The sequence below is a fragment of the Canis lupus genome, chromosome 13, assembly GCF_003254725.2.
Source record: "Canis lupus dingo isolate Sandy chromosome 13, ASM325472v2, whole genome shotgun sequence".
In the NCBI taxonomy this organism is placed as follows: Eukaryota; Metazoa; Chordata; class Mammalia; order Carnivora; family Canidae; genus Canis; species Canis lupus.
Window position 1 is genome coordinate 46,569,254 of NC_064255.1, and position 18,368 is coordinate 46,587,621.

Below are 18,368 nucleotides of genomic sequence, written 5' to 3' on the forward strand. Positions count from 1 at the left end.
GTAAAGTTATCTAGAGATGTTACCGAGTGGAATGGTGTCTAGGCCACAAGCAGCTCCTGCCCTCAGGTTTCCCTGTTCGCCTACGCCTTTGTCTAAGAACACAGCATGTTCTACGAGTGTGCCTTGTAAACACTTGTTCAGCAGTACTGATTTACCACCCCTGGGTCAGCCCTCAGAGCCACTCCACTCCTAGCCTAGTGCTTCTATCCCCACGTCACTTCTTTGTGAAGAGTTCCACAGACACTGATGACACACTTTCCTTGAACGAATGCTCTAAATGCCCCCTCCGGAGCCTTTGGTTACACTGAGCACCAGGAGCTCATGAGAAATCATGTCTTTGATTTTTTATAATCAGCTGGTTCTTTTCTCCTTCTTGCTTCTACCCCCTAATGATGCGTGGACTTGGTTGGAAACCACCGCCTCAGAAGATGTGCTGGATTGCATTTATTACACCAGGATGTACATAGTTGCACCAACACAGGATTTCTGCTCCAACCCAGGGATCTTTCTTGTCCCTCGATAGCAAAATCTAACTCTCGCTAACCTGCTTTTAGCAGTGATAATTTCCTAGGAAGCAGTACCATGTTGTTTATTGCTTTATTCACAGGACAAGCCAGTCATTATCCCGGCATGCCATTAGATGAAGAAACTCACCTCCAGGCTTATTTTCTCTGCATTTGAAGGTGATGGTGGTGATTGGTGGAAAGGTGTATAGACTATAGACTTTCCTGTCAAAGGTGATGGGCCTTAAAACAGGCAAAAAAAAAAAAAAAAAAAAAAAAGCATATAATTTTTTAAAGGCAGCCAACTTGCATGAATACCTGGTGCTTTTTAGTGAAGTCAAACATCCAGCCAGCTATGAAGGGATATTGAGTGTGCTTAGAAAAGCTCTGAAATGGTGACCACCGCCCTTGAAGTCCTATTTGTACAATAGCCTGAGGTCCACCCTTTCTCAATCAACTGAATCTTTTGTCTGAGGATGGAGTTAGAATCCTCCTGATGTCCAGCCTTGTTTCTGGGTGGAGAAGGGAGGCAAGCTTCAGTTTCTATCAACAGGTAGCCAGTTGCTGCAGGTGCACACATGCAAACACACACACACACAGTGAGTAGTTACAAAGGATTGGGTCGTGGCCACTTTTTAGGTTCGTTTAGTGTTCCCACACCCTCTCCCTTTAACCCAGCACTTTGTGCCAAACCCTGGCTCTGCTGTCAGACTCAGGAGCCTCTCGGTAGTGCCTGAGCCCCAGGCCGGAGGACAGAGGACAGCCCTGGGCGCCTTCCTTAGTCCTACTCCCCACCTGCCAGGAGTCTAAGACCACACCTAGGAAGTCAGTGACCCGCTGGGACAGAGTATCCTAAGGCTGGGTGGGGCTTGGCTATGGGGAGTAAGTGTTTCTTTATTTTTTATTTTTATTTTTTTTAAAGATTTTATCTATTTATTCATGAGAGACAGACAGAGAGAGAGAGAGAGAGAGAGAGGGGCAGAGACACAGGCAGAGGGAGAAGCAGGCTCCATGCAGGGAGCCTGATGTGGGACTTGATCCCAGGACTCCAGGATCAGGCTCCAGCCGAAGGCGGTGCTAAACCGCTAAGCCACCCATGGCTGCCCAATAACTGCTTCTTTAATTACTCTCCCTCGGAATGTGAAATATTAGGGATGCAAAGCATGTAAAGGAATTTGCATAAGCCTTGCAATTGGTTTCAATCTGTCATTGGCTAAATATAAATGTCTCCCAAAAAATCACCGCTGCCACTGCTGCAAAAATCCCACCAAAAACCCACTTCCAGAGGCTCCTGGGTGGCCCAGTGGTTGAGCGTCTGCCTTCAGCTCAGGTCGTGATCCCGGGGTCCTGGGATCGAGTCCCGCATTGAGCTCCCCACAGGGAGCCTGCTTCTCCCCCTGCCTTTGTCTCTGCCTCTCTGTGTGGCTCTCTCGCAAAGGAATAAATAAAATCTAAAAAGGAAAAAACCGACTTCCAAACCCAGCATTCAGAACACGTAGTAAGAGAACATGCTTAACACACCAGACTGAAGGATGGGTGTCTGGATCACTCCTGGGTGGGACAACCTGGGGCGTGTGTTTTATCTGTACCCCTCTCTGCTAGGCTGCCTACGAGACCACCCAGTGGAGTGGGACCTCGTCTTTAAAGAGGCCAAGATTGGCCTAAGGTTAAGGGCCGAGATGGGCAATGACAGAAAAAACACTTCTGCGAGGCCCTGTCTTTTGGGGCCTAGGCCAGCTTTTCCTTACAGTTCTGCTGCTTCGGGGGCTCCTAGTAACTCCGGGGGAATGCAGGGAGGAAGCACACATATCTGGAGGAGGGGGTAAGAGATCAGAAACCCCGTGCTTCTTTTTTGGATGGATTAGGATTCATCTCTGGAAAAACCACTAACTTGCAACTCAGGTCCAACCGAGCTAAGTAAGTCTGACATCGTAGAAAAGTCCGTCAATCTTGCTTGCACTGCCAGATGGCTTTTAAGCCTCGCGCCCGGCATGTGTTTGGTTAAAAGCTCCCCCCGACCCCCATCAGCCTCATCTTACGTGATGCATCTGGGATTCAAAAGCTGTGATTGAGAGGCCTTCGAACTTGCAGGTGTGCAGCTCACTGGGGACACCGCACACAAATGTAAAACGCAGCAGTCTTCAGTGTCCAGGCTCGTTACCCTCATGGCCAGGGGAGGCCGAACATGAATGCACTGCAACAGGGGCCCTTTTGGGGTCGAGAAGGAGGGCGGGGGGAGGGGGGAGAAAAGGTAACTGAAGACCCTCAATAGGGACAAGATGTTCCGCAACTTCTGGAAGTAATCAGAGAGAGCAAGCCAAACAGCCCATAACACGAGCGCACAGACAGCTCTACCCGGCCAAGTCCGGGACATCCGAGTGGTTGAAGGGGATCCAGAAAGGGGACTAAATCAACTCGGTCCCTCTGAAAGTGGGGGCAGTTCCAAGGACTTCATCTATCTCGAAGGTTTTTTTTGCTTTGTTTTTTAAAGTTTTTTTTAAATTTTTTTTTATTTATTTATGATAGTCACAGAGAGAGAGAGAGAGAGAGAGAGAGAGAGAGAGAGGCAGAGACATAGGCAGAGGGAGAAGCAGGCTCCATGCACCGGGAGCCCAACGTGGGATTCGATCCCGGGTCTCCAGGATCGTGCCCTGGGCCAAAGGCAGGCGCTAAACCGCTGCGCCACCCAGGGATCCCTTTGCTTTGTTTTTTAGACCACACTTTAAATAAGGTAGAGTTCCTGAGCAACAGTGGACGGGCCATGTAACCGTCCTGCTCCATCAAAGGCGCGTATGATGCTTTACGGAGACCATGGGCTCCCTCCGGCCCTAATAGGACCAAAAGAGGCCTCGGCCAAGTGGAGCTGCCGGATGCCCGAGGCCAGGGTCTGGACTAGGGGAATGGCCACTGTTCCCTTCCCAGCAAGGTCCCCTTCCCGTCCTCTCATCCTACAGGATCTCAGGACATTAGGGCAGCTATTTTATCCTCTCTGGACAGCAGTAGGGCTTATAAGGTACGTACCCACTGAGTAGTCTGGGCTGACCAAATGCTCGGCTGTTTCCTAGTCCCTCCTTTGCCAAGAGCCCTTAGGATTTGAGAACTTTTGAATGTCTCTTCTTGTAGCAGAGGATTCACATAAACATCCTTTCACTTGCAGAAAATGATTCCTTTCCAGCGGCTTTGACTTCTGCTCTGAGCTCTTAAGAGTACGTGTGTACATAGATTGCCAAATGCCAGGACCATGGTTACGCTACCAAAAACACTGCTGACTGCAGGTTTTAAGAATAAAAGTAGGCTTTCAGAAAACAGCATCTTGTAAGCTGCGGGGCTAGGCCACCACTGCAAGCTGCTCCCTCTTCGCAGTGGCTGTAATTAGAATTTAATTTCTGCCATCCCTGCGTGGGGTGTCCCTGACAAAGGTTCACTTGGCCATGTGGTTAAGACTGGAAATTTGGTTTTCAGATGTTCCAGTTATTTTGTGGCTCAGGCTGCCAATCAATACCAAAATCTAGTGCCATTGGAATAAAATAAGATTGGCACAGCAACTACCCTGTTCTTGCTCACAGCTCCAAATGACATTGGGGTGTCACTCGAATGTACTTCAATATCAGCTTCAAAGTCAAGTGCCACCCCAGCTTGTAATATGTTAAGAAGAAGGGTAATCTGCGTTATAAAGCTTGTTAAGAATAAGGGTTATTGCATTATAAACAGAGCTTTCTGCTGGAGGAGTCACTGGCACAGAGCGGTTACAGATTTATGTGTCCTTGCTTATTGGGGTCAAACATTTGTCTTTAGTAAAGTAAGGGCGTTGGATTATATTCTAAAAATAAATGGCAGGAATGTGTGCTGCGACTTCAGGATTCTCTAGTGGGTGGGTGGAGGGATCAACCAAGTTAGGATACAGATAGCAACTAAATAAACTTCAGAATAGCACTCTCGAAAATCATGTTGATTTGGCAAGATCAACTTACAAAGATAGGTTGGGTTGAATAAGATTATTTCCCCGAGGAAAAGAGTGAATAATTAGTGCCAAAGCATCCGCGTAGTGGAAAGTTCTAAACTTTGGGAAGCTGAGCGACTTGGTGGTTTCTAAAACTCAGATCAGCATATTCCATTGGTATTTTTTCCCCTGAAATTTATAGTTCATAATTTCTTTAATTCCAGTCTCTATATGAAATGGAAAAAGTGGACATCTATTCAGTCATGCCCAGAGCCTGAGGTTCACCAAACAGTTCTGAATACTTGAGATAAGAAGTAAGATGTCCAGGGACGTCTGAGTGGCTCAGTGGTTGAGTGTCTGTCTGCCTTCGGCTCAGGTCGTGACCCCGGGGTCCTGGGATCGAGTCCCACATCGGGCTCCCCACAGGGAGCCTGCTTCTCCCTCTGCCTATGTCTCTGCCTCTCTCTGTGTGTCTCTCATGAATTAAAAAAAAAAAAAAAAAAAAAGAATAAGATGCCCAGACAATGGACTGTATCCATTAAGCTCAGAGAAAATATATACAAGCTGAAACAAAAGAATATTTAGCAATAGTCTTAGAATCCATAAGCTCACCCTGAGTCATAAAGCACAGGCCAAGAAGCTTAAAAGAACACAGATCTACAAGGTTTTTTAAAAAGAGGCCAACACTGAAATAATAATAATAAAAAAAGACACAAAATGCTAAACTCCTTTAAAAATGTAAGCACAAATAAGTACAATTGAGAGTTATAAACTCGCGTGGATCAGTTCGGACAGAAAATAGGTACAGGAATATTTGGCAAACACAAACACACATAAATCAGCTGCTCCAGATGACACATACCCTCAGGGAATAAGAGAATTTGACTAACATGCTTACTGAACAATGGTGCAGTAAAGATGAATAATTATTTCTGAAAAATTACCTTGCACACAGGGGGACGTCAGAAGATGGGAAAAAGACCAACAACATATGATAGTGATAGAGAAAGAAAACAGAAAGGGTAGGGAGAAATCAGCACATGATATATGCAGTTGTTGGATGTGGAATAAATATGAGGGGAGAGAAATTTAAAAGGGTCAGAAGACCAGGGATGAATCAGCAAAGAATGATCTGCATTTAAAGGACCAGAGACAAGTTTATGAGATTATCTTTGAGGACTTTAATACAGTTCTTGTCGTAGTGAAGAATGTAAGGCTATGGGGAGGAGGGCGTGGAGCTGAACGTGCGGTGGGGCTCGGGGAAGCCCTTCTCCAGTCCAGAGACTCAAACAGGGGTTGAAAATGGATGGAAATCCCAAACAAACAAGATAATGAGCCCAGTTACTGGAGAGGTGTTGTGGGGGGGGATCTTAATCCACCGTCACATCAATACCCTGCCTCACTACCTGGGACAGGGTGTCATGAAATCGATGGAGGACACTCAGGTGGGGAGCACCACAGGAGACCGGAGACGGGAGGAAGGAGGACAACCAGGTTAGATAGACACACCTGCAAACAGAGTCCACCGAACACAGGTATGACCAGGCTGGAGAAACTTAGGAAGCAACACAACTGGTGGTGGTGGTGGTGGTGTGTGTGTCGGGGGGGATGAGAAAATGAAACAGGAATTCACCCTGGAGCAAAGCGGGTGGTGGTGATGGGGGAAGGCCATTGGTATTGGAGACTCGTCTAGAACTACCTGGGGAACACGTGACCCAGAGAGATGTTTAACCAGGTGGAAGTCCTGCCCCAGCCCCCCTCAGAAACCACCCAGCCAAGGTGAAAGCCCAGATGGCAGGAACTCCCCTTGGGCCTCCTGCCCAGGCACCAGCTCCCTTCCCAGGGTCCCACTCCTCTTGGGAAGCCTATGCTGCAGGAGCCACGCTCTATGGATGAACCGACAGGGGAGAGGGGTTAAGGCCACACATAGAGCCGCGGAGCGAGACAGTGTCAGACCCAGGGGGTGCCAGCAGGTCAGCAGGACTCCAAAGTCAAGCTCTCCGATATCAGACGTCCTCACGGCCCTCCCTCCTCCCCTTCAGGTTTCTGCTCAAACGTCACTTTCTCCGAGGCCTTGTTCTATAAATAAGCCAGGGTCAGGACCTGCTGTTTCACTTCATACCACTTATTTCCATCTGATATGCCAGATGTTTGTTGACTGCCCAGCTCGTTGGAATATACACTTACTGCAGGATCGTCAGGGCCTTAGAAAGTGCCTGGTGTTGCACAGGTACTTGATATTAAATTATACGCTTCCCAGGAACGAGTGATTTGTTTTTACTAATTCACTAATTAGTAAAATTGGGAATTCACTAATTGCCAAACTAATGCTTAGTTTGGGGGAAAAAAAACCAAAAACCAAAACAAAACAAAAAACCCCAAAACACCTAGAGGGGAAGAATTTTAAGAAGTGGGAAATGACTTGTTGGATTTTTTTTTTTTTTCCCGAACATGGATTTACTTCAACTGGACAAAGCAGTCAATCTGTTTCTGTAACGCAGTGATTTTATGAATAGAGACGCTCTGCCTTTGTTAGGTCTTGGACAAAGAATCTGAAGGAGAACCAAACCACTGGACTCCTCCGGGGTCCACGTGTCTCAATCCGATCCCACCCACCACACCGAGAAAGGGGAGATGGATATACGTACAGAGAAACCACATGAGAAGTTGAGAGGTTAACTAGTCCCCCTGATGCTTTTTCTTTGACGATACTAAGCAACTGATGAGGGGTTTCAAAGAAAATCCAAATTGGCCACGTTTCTCACAGGATAACCTAAGCTGTCTGGTTATTTGGTAATTGAAGACACAATGCCTACGTTAGAACCCTTTTTTCTTGGTCTCCCTGTCCCTCCCCTGCTCTATTTTTGAGCCCTCGACACCATTCCTGCCTAGCTACCATCTAGAGTTGTAAATTCTCTGAAGCAGGTCATAAGCGTTTGGGGGGCTTTTTTATGGAGAGTCAGTATCTCTCAAGTGTTTAATCATTCTTTTGTGACATTAAAGGAATGATGGTTCTCTGATGAGGTCGGGCTGCTGCCCTGCGTAGAACGGCCAAAAGTGGGGATACACCTCCGGAAAGGGTCTCCAGTAATCAGACGCCGACACCACCACTGTCCAATACCACATGGGGCTCTTTTCTAAGGAGAAAAAGCAAGCAGGGCACAGAGAAAGGAAGTTGGCTTGTAGAGTAGCAAAGGGGGAAGCCAAAATAACTACCGTCGGTCTCTACTGCCCACGCGCAGGTATGGTACTGAGCTGCACATGCAGGAGCTCTTACTGACACCACAAGGCTGAGCTAGAGAAGTCAAGGCAGCTGCCCAAAGACGTACATCGCATCTAGAAAAGCACAGAGCTGGTGTCTGGCTGGCTCTAGAGTCCACGCTCATGATCACAACACTCTGTGACCTGCGCCTCCCCGGTGACCCCTCAGATCCTCACAGGGTTTGTGTCATGGGGGGAAGGGGCTTCTGCTTTTGAAGGTCGCCCCGGCTGTTTTTCTATAAAAACCACAGCATTATGGAGCAAAGGGTTTTTGCAAATGCATTCACAACAGAATCCCTTGGGTAGCCTCTTCCTTCATCAAGGAGCTCATGAGGCCAAAGAGGTTTTTTTGGCCGAGCCCTCTTATGCCTATTTCAGTGGAAAAAAATAATTATACCTGCTAGAAAGCTCCATCCTCAGCGCAATTTTAACTGGCCAGAGAAACTACACAAACGTTTTGCCCAGAAAAGTTTCATCTAGAAAGCAATTTACGTTTCTGGTTCAGAATCCATCGCAGTCCATCACAGGGAATTAGAAAGACCTGCAGCTACTTGACCACCGCGCCTCCCCACCCCCACCTCAGTGACACCATCTTCAGAGCCATCAAGGGGGATGTGGTGAGGGGTGCCAGGTGGGGTCGGGTTGGGGGAAGGCCTGGTCCTAGAATCAGGATGCCTGTGTTCCAGCTTGGCTGGCTCATCTAGGGGAGCTTCCCTAACCCCAATGAGTCTTGGTTCTCTCATTAGTAAGATGGGGATTCACCGCATTTGCCATGAGGTCCAAGTGAGTTCATCTATCTCCTCTTGCCGCAGCTAATGTTTACAGTGCACTTATGATATTCCAGGTGTCTACTAAGAGCTTCACGTGTGCATTTCATTCTTACCCCATGAAGTAGGTGTTACCATTAAGAGCTCTGATTTAAGGACGGGAACCTGTGGCCCAGCTGAGGTGAATTAATCTAAGGTTACACAGCTGGTAAGTGATGCAGCAGCATTTGAACTCAGAGCTGCGTGGCTTCAGAGGTTAATCCCTACAAGCTGAAGCTTGTAACTGCTTCATGATTGGCTTCAGCCCTGCTTCTCTGCGGCCATCCATCCATTGTAAACAAAACCCTGGAATGCCATATTCAAATGTTAAGCCGTATTACTGTCAAGGGCCCCTGTTGGCAAATTGGTCGAGGAATTCCTGAGAGAGCATTCTGAGCATGCTCATCTGGGGCGATCCCCTCAGAGGACACCCAATTCCTAATAGGTGACGTGGGTGGTCAGGTAGCATCATCCTAGCACGTTTATGCCATTGCTTTGCCTGAAGCTGTATAAAATTTTAATAACTAACTCTGGCTTTATTGTTCCCTGAGGATACATTAATAAGTGCATTATCATTTTTCCTCCTCAGAGTCTCATGACGTGTTCGAGGTCACATAGTTAGTTGCAGACAAACTGAGTCATTCAGGTAAATGACTGTGCCTCAGTTTCTTCTTATATAAATGGGAAGGTTGGACCAGAAGAAATATGTTCTTGTATCTACTGCTATTAATAAAGTCTACACTCAAAGGGTTTGCTATACACTAGGAACTGTATTATGTGCTTTACATAAGCTTACTCAATACCTACCACAACCTGTGAGGCAGGTGTGGTTATTCCCATGTATAGATGAGAAAAGCTCAGAGAAGCTAAGTAACTTGCCCAAGGCTGCCCAGCTGGCAGGGACCGAATAGGAACCTGAGTCAATCTGACTCCAGAGCAAGTCACCAAGGTCTCTTACCACCAGCCTTCTCAGTGGTAGGCCATTTGATTATGGTCGTCAGGATGATGAAGGGACTTAGTCATTGTCTTGGGGCCCTGGCTTCTCCTTTTCTTACTCTAGGTAGAAATGCTAATGAGGAAAAGGATGGAGAAGGGGTCACAGGTACCTCCTTGGGCCATGGAGCACTGAGAAAACTCTTCTTAGCTCTGGATATGCAAGAGTTAAACACAAGAGAAGTGGGTACCAAAATTCCCAGAGTTGGCTCTATGTGGAAAGAGAGAGGTGGGGGGGGGGGGAGAAAGGGGGGTAGGATTGCTCACATGGGGGGTGGGGAGGGTGTTACTGTAAGACTGATGATTATACCTCAAGGCATGCAGGAGCCTTCCAAGGACCTGCCTGGGGACCTAGCAAGTATGAATTCATGATTGTGTCTTACAAAGAGGACTCCTCAAACTCTAAATCCTTCAGCTTCCACAACCCTGGGCCCTCCCCAGCCCTGCTCTTGAGGGTGGGGGTAGGGCTATGAAAAGAGGTACAGTTGAGAGTGGAGGAAGCTGGGAGAGTAGGGTCCACAGGGACCATACAATGGAAGCAGTGATGGTCCAAAAAAAAAAAGGGAAAAGTGACTAAGAAAAGAAGACGTCTGGTTCTTTGGCCCACAAGTTTTCATTGGCCTGCAAAAATGGGCCATTTCCTGCCCTATTCCTTCCAAAGCCAATCCCACAGATGGGCAATGGGAAATTTACTCTGTTTACTTTGAAGGGGTGGTGTTCTAATGCAGGAAGAGTCCCGAGAGCCTGCGACTCTGTGGTGGTCTCCAAAGTGCAGACACCCATGGGGAATGTGGGGAGGATGTAATAGAACTCTTACGTAGACTTGATCCTTTACCGGTATTTGTGCGAGGTTTTCTAATGAGTAGAATATAGGAATACAGGTGTAACTAGATAGCCATACAACAGATAGGCACATGGACCGATTTCCTTATTGATACAGGTCTGTGACCAAAAAGTTGGAAGATTATCATCCTCGGGAGAAGATATTCCCTCATTCTCTTGAAGTTCCCCTCAAAGCTCTGGATAAGACCATCAAAACAAAACAAAACAAACCAACAATGACAACAACACACTCATTCTGGTTACATTCATAAGATTGTGTTGGCTCTTGCCTTTACATTTCCCTCAACTTGGTAGTAAATTAATACAATTACTTTTCTCTTTTTCCAGCTACTAGCTTATATCTGGAGTTTGCCAAAGCTATATTCCTCAACATGTACCTCATGACCTCCCTTTTGCATTGAGGGGGAAGGTAGGGTGTAATGAGAGACATGGCAAAGCGTAGGCCTCATCTGGCTCGTGATTCAAATAACCTGTAAGAAGAAATGACAGGCAAATGGGGAAAAATTGAGCTGGCTGGATATTGAATATTAAGGAATCATAGTTAATTGCTTCTGATGTGATAGTAGTGTTACGGTTAAGAATCTTTACCCTCTAGAGATAAAGACTAAAAGGTCTACAAGTCAAACAGGGTTTTTGAGATTTGCTTCAAAACAATTTGAAGTTCTAGATGAAACGAGATACCCATGACTTGTTATTTAAGGTGGGGGATAGGGTACATGGGGATCTATTAGACTTTTCTACGTTTGCATTGAGATTTTCATTATAAGAAGTTAAAAAGAAAATAAAGCCAATCAAACATGAAGCTATCAGCGAGTGAGTCCTGACGTGAAAGAAATCCTCACTTTTGCTGGTCATGTGCCTGACTTAGTCATGTGACCCAAAGAAAGGCAACCACAATTTGCCAAGCATCGGAGTGGGATCTCAAAACTCCTGGAGTTTGCATTTTAGACCAGAAAGTGAATGGCTTGGGCCTGGAGTTGCTTTACGGCTGGCAAAAGAGAACTTGCTGATTCTCAATGAGAAAAATAAAAAGATTGTTAAATCAGATCCCTGTGAAATTTGGACATCAAAGAATGATTACAAAGCAACATTTTGATGAGTGAAGTATATAAATGAACCAGGAACATGCGGCTTCAATTTCCTTCCAAATACACACGTTTCTAGATTTAAGAAAAAATGCTCTATTAAACATGTGCTAAACTGCAATGCTTCGAAAGACATTAAGAGACTCACTGAACCCGAATGGGCCCTGGCTTTGTTCCCCCAGATTGGACCCTGTTCCTCTCCGTTGGAAGAGGATTTCTCCACCTCACCCCATTTCCTCTATAAACCCTACCTCCTTCCTTCCGGGTCTAATCCAAACTTGACTTCAGATACTCAAAACATAGGACAAGAAAAATCCAGAGATCAGCAATTTTTTTTTTTCCTTTTCTGTTTTGATGAGAAAGAAGCAAATTCTTGGAGGCCCAACTTAGAAAGTGTTTACTGGCAAATCCATAAAGCTCACCCTGTTGGTTTAGACTTGGAAAGTGTCGGGAGTAGTTAACACAATGAAGTGCAGAGGAAATGGGGGCTGAGGTAATCCCCCCGTGCTCCCCTCCCTCCTCCCTGGTGCCAGAAAGGGCCCAACTGCAACCCTCTAGACTGGCCTGCGGAGCTCCACGTGGTACAGACTTTTGAAGAGGATGCTCTCCTAGGCTATATGGCTCAGGGCCCAACACCCAGCCCCCGTCTAGCTGAAGTCAGCAGGGAGCAGAGACATCACTAAGGCCAGTGCTGCGGCACAGCCTTGACCTAGAGAAAGGGAACTCGAGAAGCGGGACCAGGGCCAAATGAGTGCCACGCAAGACTAGGGCAAGCAATCTTCACTTGAGTGCCCGGAATGCCCAGCTAGGTGTGATTTAAGATGCTCTTTGGCCTGCCGGCCCCAAAGCAAATGTTTTTGCTGCAGGAAGATGATGCAGTTTGTCAGAAGCGTGTTTTGCAGTTTGGTGCGAGAACATTCTGCTAGGGAGGTGGTGGGTGGTTGGAGTCTTTGGACCTGAGACACTCGGTGGGTGTTCTGTGTCTCTGAATCCCGGGCCCTACCCTGCACTCTCTAGGGAGGACGCACATGAGGCTGCTGCAGGACGCCTGCTGCTCTTGGCAGTTTCTCCAGGAGACCTCATCTGTCCATAACCCTACACGGTTCAAGTTATGAAATCAGAGTCCCTCATCTTAATTTCCTGAGCACAGAACTCCAAGGGGGAATAAACCTTCCCTGCTTGGATCTGCTGTCTCTCCAGGGGTCAGAGCGGCGTTTCTCCCTCCAGATGCTGGCACGAGTGCTGTTCACGGATACGCCACTTACAGACCCGAAATATTTGGCCATAAGCTGAAGTGAGAGCCACTTCCTGAGAAGCCACACAGCTAGGACAGCAGCATGAGCTTCGGGGACCGGCCACCCTGCGGTGACCGTGCCTTGGCCTGTCTTCCGGATGCCTGTAGCTCTACAGCCACGGGCAGGCAGGTCCCTACTCTGCGAAGTGGGCCTCGGGGCCCACCCGGACTTGCACCATGGCCACGAACCCAGCACCCACCAGCACAGGACACGAAAGCGAGAAGTATTTGAGCGCGACAGATGCCTGGAATTGTAAAGGTGGAGGTAAGATGACAAAGCTTGTCAGTTTTCTGTAAATGGCTCTTTAGGGTTGGGGGTGTGCACACCCTGAAATGCACGCCACCACCCAGCAGGCTCTAAGGTTTTTTCCCAGGAATTCTTGCAAAACAAAATATGTAGAGAAACATTTCAGAAGCCACTAGAGATCCAAGGACAGAGCAGGGGCCATCTCGGTTACTCCAGCACGGTGCTGCCCTCTGCGACACCGGAAGTGAGGCTGCTTGCACCGTCACTAGCAGGATCAACACCTCCTCCCACTGAAACCAGACCAGGGTCATCTCGATCAGACTTTGAAATATGTGACAATCGGCCAAGATAGGGGCCAGACTCACGTCACTCGGGTTAATGGAAGAAGCTGGGTGTGCAGAAGTGAGCATCCCTCAAGCTGGGTGTGCAGAGACGAGCATCCCTCAAGCTGTCCCCAGGACTCACCAGGTAGAGGGGACCATCGGGAAAGCTGCTGAGGATACAGTGCAGACCCGGAGAGCCGAGCCCAGGTGAGGTCAAGGCCAGCTGGCCTCCGAGCTGGAGCTAAGAGTTCTCCTGTTGCAGTGCCCATAAGGCTCACCTGGTGGGCTTACGAATGAAAACGGATGCCCCCTGCCAAATGTTTCCGTTTTAGCAGGTTTTAGGCCCAAACCCCTACCTGCATTTAAAGAAACAAACCGAGCCCCCTGTTCTCACGTGAGGGGTCCTCAGAACCTGTGCTGCTCTGAAGACTTCACCTATACGTTGCCTCACGTGTAGGGCTGCAAAGGGGCCCAGAAGGACTGGCAGGCTGCGTCTGTGCTCATGCGACAAGACTGAGAGTCTATTTCCTACATTCGCTCTGGGGTCTGGGTAGTGCAGAGAGTTTGTGCAGGAGTGGGGGTGAGGGCTCCCGGGGGAAGAGACCATTGCCCTTTACCCTCTCCCAGGCCCTGAGAGCAATCCTCGATGCCTCGCCTCTAACCTAGGGCCTGGGCTTCCACACCGAACACTCTGGTTTTAGGCTGCTTCTGTGAATTCACCGTCTTCCAGGTCAAGGCAGTAGGTGACAATGGACATGTTTAAAGGTGGAGCTGCCCAGGGTCATAAACTATTGACTCGGAAGGCCAAATCGGGCAGGCAGAAGCGATCTGCTGGATTGGACAAAGTGGTTTTGTTTTTAAATTGAATTTGAATGCTTTTAGACATTATGCATATATTACATAATAGGCATACATATTATATTATATTATATACATATATACGACAGACATTAAATTATATGTAAAGTCTAAAAGCATTCGAGTTACACACACACTGCAGTTGCTCAGAGGCCTCACCACTCCCTTTTGTCTTACACCTGAATGATTACACCTGAATGATTCACATGCTTAAATAACTCCTGCCTGGTTTGTTTTTGTTTGTTATTTTTTTGTTTTGTTTTTTTGGTTATGTGTCTTTTACTTTATTATGTTAAAAATAAATAAAAAATTACTTTATTTTTTAGTTAAAAAAAGAAAGAAAGAAAAGGCTATTCCATTCTACAGAATAAATTGACACTCAGGCAAAATTAAGCTGTGAGCAGAGCACGGGGGCCAGCGTAACCCTGGGAAATCCCGCGGGGATCTCAGGAATAAAAACAATACACTAAAATTTTAGTTTGAACATCTGATTCCTGGTGTGAGAATCAGCTCACTTACCTCCGATTTCCACATTCATGTAGCATGAGCGCCCATAGATAAGGCTTGTTTTGACGACAACCTGACCAATCGGCTGGGGTTTCAGAGCTATATTTTTAAAAAGTGACTCAGTCTGCGTTTGGGTTTGCGACCCCCAGGGCCACACGCTATACCTGACGCTGTTTACTGGATTAGTTCCAATCTTCCAGCTGGGCTCTGAGGGGACAGGATGCAGACAGAGCCTTTGCCTTAGAGACAAGGGAAAGTCCAGGAGCATCTCCACAGCAGGAAGCGTGGGGACACAGGTCAAGCTCACCCACTGCCAAGATGCCAAAGCTCAGAAGAGGGTGGCGGGAGGAAGCACCTGCCAGGGTTCCACCCAGCTCTGCCTTCGAGATCCCAGTGGCCTGTGGTGGGGAGAGAAGCGTCTCTCCATCTCAGGGCCATGTGGCCACCATGCCATGGCCCTGGTTCCATGAACAGTGAAGGGGCCCAGCAGTCCCATCGAGCACCCTTCTCAGCTGTTTCCCAAAGCTTTGGTGACACCCACAGCCACCTCGTGACCGCTCTGCAGTGCCATGTGCCCTGCCCCAAGTGCTTTCTCTTTCCATCCATGATTTTGCCTAACCCTTCCATACTTCAAAGTCCAGCTCAAAGCCCCCACTTCCCTAGAAGCATTTCCTGACCCATTTCATGGCAACGGCCAAACTCCACCTTCTCTCAACATATTCCCTACTCTACTTTTTGTGTTTTTTTTAAAACATTTTATTTATTTATTCATGAGAGACAGAGAGAGAGAGAGAGAGACAGAGACACAAGCAGGGAGCCCCATGTGGGACTCGATCCCGGGACTCCAGGATCATGCCCTGGGCCGACAGCAGATGCTCAACTGCTGAGCCACTCAGGAGTCCCCTTACCCTACTTTTATGCCTTGGATCATTGTTACTATTTCTTACGTGTATAAATTTCGTCTTCTCAATTGGATTGCCAACTCCTTGAGGTCGGTGCCACACCGGATTTCTCACTGCCTAAAGCACTGCCACACTACCTGAAGGGTGTCGTTAATTCACTGATTAGTTCATTATCACAACCGTGGCATCAGGTGACAGCTACACGGAATTCTCTCATAAATCATTCCCTGTGACTGGAAGTTTCCAGAAAGTCCTGGCAAATTAGTTTGGGAATGCCATCCTGGCAATTTTCTGGCTTTAGGCTTCCTGGATTGCTTCACATTTTGGAAAGAATGGCCTCCTTGTGTCCACTGACTCAGCAGAAAAGTTGCCTTGATTCATGTTACTTGTAGAAAAGAAAACTGATGAGCCAGTGTGAGGAGCCCTCCTCTAATTAGACTATAACGCTGAAAGTCACTTAGTGGAGGGCTCCTCGGTAGCACCTGCAGTGGGTTGAGCGGTGGTTCCCCCAAAAGATGTCCCGCTGGAACTTGTGAATGTGACCTTATTTAGAAAAAGGTGTGATCCAGTGAAAGATCTCAAGAGGAGATCATCCTGGATGATGCACGTGGGCCCTAAATCCAATGACAAGTGTCCTTTTAAGGAGCGGAAAAGACAGAGAATCAGAAAGGACACAAGCGACAGGTCCTATGATGACAAAAGCAGAGATTGGAGCCCTGCAGCCATGAGCCAAGAAATGCCTGGAGCCACCAGGGACTGGAAGAGGCGATACACCCTGACACCCTTCATGGAGAGTGTGGCCCTTCCGACAACTTGACTTCAAGGCCCTGGCCTCCAGAACTGTGAGAGAGGAGATTTGTGCTGTTTGATCTTACCAAGCATATGGTCACTGCTACAGCAGCCCTAGGAAATGAGGACGGCAACCAACAAGTAGAGCGAGTGGGGGCAAGAGTGTAGAGGAGGGCTTTGGAGCTAGATTTCAGAGACACCATCACGGGAGATGAAGAGAAGAATTGCCACAATCCCCGGTAGCTCTGGCCATGAATATTTTTCTAGAAAAGCTTCCACCTGCCATATCAGCCTAGAGATGCTCACCATGCAAGCTGACGCCTGAGCCTTCTTATCTGAGGAAGGCTGGGACTACATTCCAAAAGAATGGGACAAGCTAATCCAGAAATGCAGGGTCCTCAAAAGGAATGGTCTTCCTCCAAGGGCCTAGGTCAATTGTTCTCTCCTCTAGGTATCAAGAATTTATTGGGCATCTACTGTGCTCCACAAATTGACTAGTCAGGCTAATTATAAAAGGGGCCCTGGTTGTCACCACTCATTCGAGGGGGGGGGTTACCTCTATCTGGATATGACCCTCTGAGCTTCTCAAGTCCGGGCTCCACAGATTCTCATTAGAATCCTTCTCATTTGCCCACCGACTATAATTTACACATAAGCCAGCCCTTGTGATTTTTTTTTCCCCATCCAAAAGGTTAGTGAGGAGGAATACACTTTCGTAAATGCTCCCCACACTGAGGCGCACACACATCAGCACTTATCTGTTGGTAAAAGCTGTTCCCATTCCCCTTCTATACTCTTTTCAAGCTACGAACAAAAGGAACGAGACAGTGTCGCTTTAGAGTTTGAGTGTGTGAGTCATTTCCTCTTCCAAGATGGACAGAGGTCATGTAGGAAAATGTATTTTTTTTTTTTTTTAGATTTTTTTTTTAGTGAAGTCTTGAGGGGTGACATGTCATGACCGCAATTTACTCCCAACCACCTGAATGAAATACAGAAGGCGAAGGTGGCGAAACGGTCATTGTGAGACCCAGGTGATGGGATGTGGGTGCTCCCTGCACGGTTCTTTTCTGCTCGCCCATACGTTTAAAAAGGGTCAGCACCCAAACTGCAGCAGATGTATATTTATCACACGGAGGGCGATCTCTCTGCTCTGCGGATGCTCCATGTGTTTTCAGGTACGTAGACCAGTTGTCTCAATAAAGGGAGTTGTCTCCTCCCAGCTAGAAATGCCTGACAGGGGCTGCAGTTCTGTGTCTGCAGTTCTGTGCCTGCAGTTCCTAATTGCTCTTTGGTTCTATTTAGGGAAGGAAGAGAAGACACATCTATTGAGAAAAAGTAGAGTACAGGAAAAAAAAAAGGCATTGTTGGCACAGAAGCAAGAAGCAGAATGCCTCGCTGGGAAAGCAAGCAGCGCATCAGTAAGATGGTGTTTTTTTGTTTTTTTTTGTTTTTTTTTTTTGTCAAGTCACAGATCCTAGCATGCCGCTTGGGGCTGCTGCAGGGTGCTTTGTCCCAGTGCATCTAGCTCACGTGGAACTGATTCCTCTACACAGACATCCCAGCCAGGGCACTGACTCTGGTTCCACCCCCGACATGCCCAACACACAAACACAGGCAGGCAGCGTTATAGCGGGACTCACAGTTCTGAGTAGAGGAAGTGCAGGTTGCCCACGTTATCAATGTAGTTGGCAGGGCTGAGCCAAGGCAGGACCAGCAGCAGAAGCGCCTTCATTTTCCGCCCAGGGTGCTGCTGCTTTCTTCCTGGCCACCTTCTCTCTGTCAGCTGCAGGGGCCCAGCCCAGCTCAGTTCCCTGAAACGACCCTGGCCATATCCCCACAATCGGTAGCTCGTGAGGCATCGGACTTGGAGCCCTTAGATGGAGCCACGCTGATGCATCACAGGCCTGTCAGAGGATCGTGCCCTCTGCTTCTCAGATGGGGCGACAGAGACCGGAGGGACCCACCATGGTTGGCAAGAGGGCTCAGGCTGAGAGCAAGCAGGCTGATGCCCGGGAGA

At 47.7% G+C, this 18,368-nt stretch overlaps 1 protein-coding gene across 5 annotated transcripts in view; it reads right to left on the reverse strand.

The window, feature by feature from the left end:
• LNX1 (ligand of numb-protein X 1) overlaps positions 1-18,368 on the reverse strand; it is a 174,934-nt gene that overhangs the window by 76,167 nt on the left and 80,399 nt on the right. The window contains exon 1 of one of the 5 annotated variants that reach the window (XM_049092961.1): positions 17,992-18,335. The exons of the other annotated variants lie outside the window; for them this stretch is intronic. Coding sequence (XP_048948918.1) covers positions 17,992-18,083 — 92 coding nt within the window. The 5' untranslated portion in view covers positions 18,084-18,335. Of the gene's footprint in view, positions 1-17,991; positions 18,336-18,368 lie in introns of those variants that run through there. 5 annotated transcript variants of the gene reach the window in all.